The sequence below is a fragment of the Salvelinus alpinus genome, chromosome 31 (genome assembly GCF_045679555.1).
Source record: "Salvelinus alpinus chromosome 31, SLU_Salpinus.1, whole genome shotgun sequence".
Classification (NCBI taxonomy): Eukaryota; Metazoa; Chordata; class Actinopteri; order Salmoniformes; family Salmonidae; genus Salvelinus; species Salvelinus alpinus.
The window spans coordinates 23,138,884-23,146,895 of NC_092116.1; the positions used below are offsets into that span (position 1 = coordinate 23,138,884).

Below are 8,012 nucleotides of genomic sequence, written 5' to 3' on the forward strand. Positions count from 1 at the left end.
TGTCGGTGCGTTGTTTGTGTTTCGTGTTTTTTTGTTTTGTTAATTTATTAAAACACTAACTCCCTGAACTTGCTTCCCGACACTCAGCGCACTAGTTACACCAGGTTGGACACACACACACACACACACACACACACACACACACACACACACACACACACACACACACACACACACACACACACACACACACACACACACACACACACACACACACACACACACACACACACACACACATGAAAGCAGAAAGGCATGGATGTGACAAGCACGCATGCATGTATGAACACACAGACAGACAGATGAAATAGAAGATGAACAACCAAACTCCAGCCATGATCTTAGGGTCCTTTAGGACTCCAGGCCTGGGGAAATACAAACACACACTTTGAGCCACCATGTAATCATCCGTCTTTCCCTTGTTCTCTCTCCCCCTCGGTCATGTCAGTCTTTTAAAAAACATATTCAAACTCACTTTCCTGAGAGAGAGAGGGAGGGGGAGGGAAGGAGAGAGAGAGGGGGAGGGAAGGAGAGAGAGAGGGAGGGGGAGGGAAGGAGAGAGAGAGGGAGGGAGGGGGAGGGAAGGAGAGAGAGAGGGGGAGGGAAGGAGAGAGGGAGGGGGGGGGGGGAGGAGAGAGGGAGGGGGAGGGAGGGAAGGAGAGAGGGGTTTCCACAATCTGGTATCACAGAGTGACAGACAAAAGACATGTCTGGCTCAACCCAGGTTTGAGTTTCATGCCTTTTGTCTGTCACTCTGTGAGTCCAGATTGTGGAACCCAGACGATAGTATCATTATACCTTTATTTATTCACTCAGCTTAAACAAAGGGCCAAGGAGATAACACGGCCTCAGGCTTCGCTTTGATGAAAGCTGTTACTGAAGGTGTGTGTTACTATGTTACTATCTGTTATCCAGTCTTACTTGGTGCCGTTGTAGAGCAACGTGTGTGTGTGTCTCTCTCTCTATGGCTGCGTTCACACAGACAGCACAATTCGGATTCTTTTTTACACTAATTGGTATTTTTGACCAATCAGATCAGCCCTGAAAAAGATCTGATGAGGGGGGAGAAAGAGAGTGATCACCGGTGACTGATATTAGACTAGATATTAAGCACCTTATGACAAACCTGGGTCGTCTGCAGGCCACAACTGTGTGTTAGGTTAGCCTACTGAGCTAAAGCCTAGGTACTTTCTCAGGGGGCTAACGAAAGTGTTTATGTCTCAGGTAAATGTATAATTGATGAATTGATTGGTTGATTGCTTGATGGATTGAGGAGGTACTCACAGGGACAGTGTATAGGTGGAGGTTATGTAGTGGAGGTTATGTAGTGGAGGTTATGTAGTGGAGGTTATGTAGTGGAGGTTATGTAGTGGTGGTTATGTAGTGGTGGTTATGTAGTGGAGGTTATGTAGTGGAGGTTATGTAGTGGTGGTTATGTAGTGGTGGTTATGTAGTGGAGGTTATGTAGTGGAGGTTATGTAGTGGAGGTTATGTAGTGGAGGTTGTGTAGTGGTGGTTATGTAGTGGTGGTTATCTAGCGACAACATCCAGTGGACACCTTAAAGCTCAACCTCTGAAACGCACACACCCACACACACATATATACATCACATACCTTGCTAGAGCACTCACACTGGAATTGTTAAAGAGAAACATTTAGGGTTAGGGTTGAACCGGGATGTGGACATGAAGCTAGGTTTAGGGTTGTGGTTACAGTGTTACCTTGAGGTGTCCGGTGCAGACCACAAAGAGGAGTAGCACCTCAACAGGAAAGGTAACTTCATATGACACAGCCATAGCAATGTTTCTGAGAGAGAGAGAAAGAGAGCAACAACATCTATTCTCCACCTCTCTCCATTAATCCTTTTAGACCCTATATACCTCCTTCCCCCCTCCCTCCTGTTCTCCTTCCTCCTTTTCCCCCTCCCTCCTTTATCCCTCCCTTCAGTTATACTCCCTCCTTTTCCCCTCCCTCCTTTATCCCTCCCTCCTTTTCTCCTCCCTCCTTTACCCCTCCCTTCAGTTCTCCTCCCTCCTTTCCCCCTCCCTCCTTTTCTCCTCCCTTCAGTTCTCCTCCCTCCTTTTCCCCCTCCCTCCTTTATCCCTCCTTTTCTCCTCCCTCCTTTACCCCTCCTTCCTTTTCTCCTCCCTTCAGTTCTCCTCCCTTCAGTTCTCCTCCCTTCAGTTCTCCTCCCTCCTTTCCCCCTCCCTCCTTTCCCCTCCCTTCAGTTCTCCTCCCTCCTTTCCCCCCCTCCTTTCCCCTCCCTCTCTTTCTCTGGATGTTACAGAAAATGCAAAACAAGAACTCTTTCTTTCCTTTGATCTCTGCTAGATTTACATGTGACCTTTCATTTGCAGCACAACAGTAGTGTGTGTGTGTGTGTGTGTGTGTGTGTGTGTGTGTGTGTGTGTGTGTGTGTGTGTGTGTGTGTGTGTGTGTGTGTGTGTGTGTGTGTGTGTGTGTGTGTGTGTGTGTGTGTGTGTGTGTGTGTGTGTGATGGTAAACAGAGACACGAAGATGAGAGCCATGCAGCCTACTGACTGGTGGAGACCTTTCACCTCCGAGAGACACACAACCCTATATAGTACATCACACAACTCAGGAAAATCCTTGGCAACAAAAGAGTGATCAAATTAAGATCCTACATCTGCAACCCCCATTACACCAGACACACCAACCATAATGCATCAGTCAGCCATAAAATACACTACACTGCTAGAAGAAATAGTTATACGTATATAGCACCTACAAGGGTTCAACGGCTCGATTCATGGCCCTCAAAAAGCTGCAAAGCACCCTTCCTTTTAGGAGTGTACTTTAATACAAGACCTATCACAACATACAACACTGACATTAACACCACACTTCAAAAAACAAGCCTTAACACACAGACATGTCACAAAACATGCCCGTAACTATGGCACAACAAACAAAACACAGCAGTAAAAAAGTCCCACCTGTTTCTCCAGCTTTAGGTGTTTGAATAACAGGGTTAGGCAGTTCAGCTTCTTGGCTCTCCGCCTGTGAAAGACAGAATAAGAGACGAGAAGAGACAGTCTGAGGAGAGAAATAACATATAGGTATAATGTCATAAGCATGTACGAGCCTTTATAATGTCTTATAACAAGGCTTATAATATGTTATGTCAGTTGGCAGAGAAAAGAACACGACACAACAGAAAAGTGTTAGAGCTAGGGGAAAACACTTACCTTGCAGCGTCTATGGTATCTAACGACCCTCTTATGCCGTCGTCCAGGACCTGACTGCTACTAAGAAATATTCATTCATTAAAACTACAGTAATACAACAATGGGAAAAAAATGATGAAAATAAAATACAAAATAAAAATCTGGTTTACCTGTTGGAATCGGTCTGAGTAGGAGTTCGCTCCTAGAAACACACACACGCAAAACCACATAGTCAACAAAACACAGAGTTCGTTCTGAATACACATTCAATTAACTCTGTCAGCTGTGAAAGATTGACAGAAGAGAAAGTAAGCTGTTCAATGATTTGTTATGTAAGATAAAATAGACATTTGTGTCCTTTGTGAGGACGGCTAAGTAGTCATGTTAATGAATGGGAAAGGAGTGGGTGGGAGAAAGGCTCAGGGTGTGAACACCATGTCATGAATGGCGGTGTGTGTGATTACTATGTCATGAATGGCGGTGTGAGTGTGTGTGAATACCACTTCATGCATGGCGGTGTGAGTGTGTGTGAATACCATGTCATGCATGGCAGTGTGAGTGGGTGTGAATACCATGTCATGAATGGCGGTGTGAGTGTGTGTGAATACCACTTCATGCATGGCGGTGTGAGTGTGTGTGAATACCATGTCATGCATGGCGGTGTGAGTGTGTGTGAATACCACTTCATGCATGGCGGTGTGAGTGTGTGTGAATACCATGTCATGCATGGCGGTGTGAGTGTGTGTGAATACCATGTCATGCATGGCGGTGTGAGTGTGTGTGAATACCATGTCATGCATGGCGGTGTGAGTGTGTGTGAATACAATGTCATGCATGGCAGTGTGAGTGTTTGTGAATACCATGTCATGCATGGCGGTGTGAGTGTGGGTGAATACAATGTCATGCATGGCAGTGTAAGTGTTTGTGAATACCACTTCATGCATGGCGGTGTGAGTGTGTATGAACTTGGACTTGGTCTTTTACCAAATAGGGCTGTCTTCTGTTGTGTCACAACACAACTGATTGGCTGAAACGCATTAAGGAAAGAAATTCCACAAATGTACTTTTAACAAAGCACACATGTTAATTCCAGGTGACTACCTCATGAAACTGGTTGAGAGAATGCCAAGAGTGTGTAATGCTGTCATCAAGGCAAAGGGTGGCTACTTTGAAGAATCTCGAATATAAAGTATATTTTGTAAACGTACACTTTTTTGGTTCCTACATGCTTCCATATGTGTTATTTCATAGTTTTAATATCTTCACTATTATTCTGCAATGTAGAAAAGAGTAAAAATAAAGAGAAACCCCTGAATGAGTAGGTGTGTCCAAACTTTTGACTGGTACTGTACATAAATACATCAATACACACAACAACAGGTTCTAAAACATGCATTTTACACACACCTCTTCCTTCTTCTTAGAGGTGGTATCTTCCTTATGGGGGTCGACCACCAGGTAGGTTTTCCTCCCCTTTAGCAGAGAGTCCCAGCTCCTCCCGTCAGTGTCGTCCACTTGGTATGCCCCAGCTAAGTGACCCAGTGTCTCCTCTGTGATGTGGACATGCCTTGGGTGGGAAACATTGCAGGTACAATTGTACTGAATAGAACTGACACAATGCCGTATTCTGCATGGTAAACACTCATATCTGTTCTACCTAAGAAATTTCTGTCTGAATGATCTGTAACGTTGTGCCCACCTGAACACACACTTGCATAAAGATATCATAACACACACATACCACATGGGTTTTTAACCCAGGTATGACACATGTCTTATAAAGCTTATTACTTATTTATAACAGTTAATAAAACAAACACATCAGCTTCCTGGTTCCTTACGCTGGCATGCCCCCAGACTCCATATGATTGGCCAGGGTCACGTCATGTGACCAGACATCGTACTGCCACTTCTGTAGACCAATTACGCCACAGAGAATGTTGCCGGAGTGCACGCCCACTCTCATACTGATCTCCACACCTGTAGCCTCCCGTAGTTTACTACAGAGATATGACAAGGTTATAACAATCAGTCTTGATCACAAACCATGTCATACAGACTATGTTAAATGATTTCTGCGTTGGCAGCGAGACAAGGTGATTTATCAGAAACAGAGCCAATAAAATAATGAATAGAGAAATTAGATTACTGATTGAGATAAATGATTGATTTATCTACATGATACATGTAGGCAAGTCAGTTAAGAATCAATTCTTATTTTCAATGACGGCCTAGGATAGATGAAGGTGATACATGGAGGTGATACATGGAGGTGATACATGGTGGTGATACATGGTGGTGAAACACGGTGGTGATACACGGTGGTGATACATGGTGGTGATACATGGTGGTGATACATGGAGGTAATACATGGTGGTGATACATGGTGGTGATACATGGAGGTGATACATGGTGGTGATACATGGTGGTGATACATGGAGGTAATACATGGTGGTGACACATGGTGGTGATACATGGAGGTGATAGATGGAGGTGATACATGGAGTTGATACATGGAGGTAATACATGGTGGTGATAGATGGAGGTGATACATGGAGGTGATACATGGAGGTAATACATGGTGGTGATAGATGGAGGTGATAGATGGAGGTGATACATGGAGGTGACGCAAACACTCATTCTTCTGGAGAGAGATTGAGCGATTGAGGGATTGAGAGAGAGAGAGAGAGTGAGAGTGTGAGGGCGGGAGGGAAAGATAGAGATGGAGATAAGGAGGGTGTGATGCCGGGAGGGAAGGAGAGAGAGAGGGAGGGAGGTAAGGAGGACGTGAGGGAGGGAGAGAAAGAGAGGGAGGGAAGTAGAGAGAAAGAGAGAGGGAGAGGGGGGCTGAGAGAGATCCAGAGATGGAAGCAGGGAGGGAGGGAGGGGTAGAAGAGGAAGGGAGAGCGAGGGGGACGGAGACGAGGGGAGAGGGGAGAGGGAGGGGAGAGAGAGAGATGGAGAAAGAGTCAGAGAGTCAGTGATGGAAGTTTTTACATGGTACCCTCTGAGTAGTATGAGATGGTGTTTGAGTGAACGTATGCCATCGGGATCTATTGAGCTGTTCTTGAAATGATATGTCACCTTGGCAATGTCATCAAACCTGCTGAAGAGTTTGTTGAGGACTCCCACCAGCTCCTCTGGAGAACAGGTACTGGCCAGCTTAGTAAACCCCACGATGTCAGAATACAGAATACTACACAGAGCCAAGAAGATACAGTAGGGGAATCAATGTGACTCTGCTAAATCCTCTGATAGTATTTAGGTGGCCAAAGTAACAGATCATTGGTGTTTCAGAAAAGGGAAGATGATAGCAACTCCCTCAAAAAGCAGGTTGATGTTTATTGGGATGAATCTTGAGTGGTTTCCGCTAAATTGTCAAGCTGCGAAGTCAGAATTGGCTATATCGTAAATAGTTTAGAAAAACAAAACATTTATTTTTGGTCTTAATTTAAGGTTAGGATTAGGCATAAGGTTAGCAGTGTGGTTGAGGTTAGGGTTAATGCTAGGGTTACTGTAGGTTTAAAATCAGATTTTATGACTTTCTGGTCTAAACAAGATAGTGAACACTCTGCAGAGCTTCCTCCAGGACAAGACTCATCCCAATAAATGCCAACCTGCCAAAAAAAGACTGCAACAACTTGTGTGCGATGTCATCATCACCTTGCCTTTTTTGGAATACCAAGGATCTAAAAAGTCCTCACCTAGTCCTTCTAGCAATATTCATTGGTGCACAATCATTCAAGTGCACATTTCCTGAGCTGACGTCTTTGTGTTGGCGGATGTACAGACACATTTCCTGAGCTGACGTCTTTGTGTTGGCGGATGTACAGACACATTTCCTGAGCTGACGCCTTTGTGTTGGCGGATGTACAGACACATTTCCTGACCTGACGCCTTTGTGTTGGCGCATGTACAGACTGTAGAAGTTCTGTCCTTTGTCTTTATTCTCTGACAGTCATTTGATGATCTCTGTCTTCAGCTCCATGGTGATGTACCGTGGCGATGTACCGTGGTGATGTACCGTGGCGATGTACCGTGGTGATGTACCGTGGCAACAGGAGGAGATGCTCCTGTTGTCAGGGGGAGGGGCATGGGGAGGGTTTGCATGTAACTATCAAACTGAGGGGAATGATCAATAGGACTATAGAATTGAATTGACTTGACTTGAGTTGAGTTGAGTTCGGTTGAATTTGAACTGAATCGAACTGAACTGTACTGAACTGAGTTGACTTGACTTTAAATTATTTGAATTGAACTGAACTGAATTTAAAACTGATGCGAACTCAACTCAACTCAACAACTTGACTTGTCTACCTGCTGGTGTTTCTGTATGACTCTTTGTGAGCGCACAGTGCTGAACCTCTCTCTCTTCTTACTGGACTTCCTGTGGGCATGCTCAGTCAGCTACAGGGGAAACACGCACACGCAGATGACACGCAAACAATACTGCATTGACCTCCAGCTGTCAGGGAGGGAGATGGGGGTGAGGGGGAGAGAGACACATTTTTTATAAATGTTTTATTTAACGTTTCTTTAACCAGGCAATTAAATCTGTCCATTAAGAACAGATTCTTATTTACAATGAGAGAGTGGGGAAGAGGGGGAAGAGAGGAAGGAATATGGGAAAGAGAGTGAGAAAGATTTATGAGGAAGCAGATGGATATGGAGAGGATAAGGAGAGAAAGAAAGACAGAGAAAGAGAGAGAGAGACAGAGAGAGACAGAGACACAGAGACAGAGAGACACAGAGAGAGACAGAGAGAGACATAGAGACACAGAGACAGAGAGAGAGAGAGAAAGGGAGACAGAGACACAGAGACA

General features: G+C 44.8%; 1 protein-coding gene across 1 annotated transcript; it reads right to left on the reverse strand.

The window, feature by feature from the left end:
- Nucleotides 1–768: 768 nt before the first annotated feature.
- LOC139561677 (adenylate cyclase type 4-like) lies at nucleotides 769–7,225 on the reverse strand. The gene is made up of 6 exons (XM_071378919.1): nucleotides 5,031–7,225; nucleotides 4,597–4,756; nucleotides 3,360–3,391; nucleotides 3,211–3,270; nucleotides 2,959–3,022; nucleotides 769–1,807 (listed from the first exon to the last, which is right to left on the reverse strand). The coding sequence occupies exons 1-6, from the start codon at nucleotides 5,153–5,155 to the stop codon at nucleotides 1,781–1,783; spliced, it is 468 nt and encodes a 155-aa protein (XP_071235020.1). The 5' UTR covers nucleotides 5,156–7,225; the 3' UTR covers nucleotides 769–1,780.
- Nucleotides 7,226–8,012: the final 787 nt, after the last annotated feature.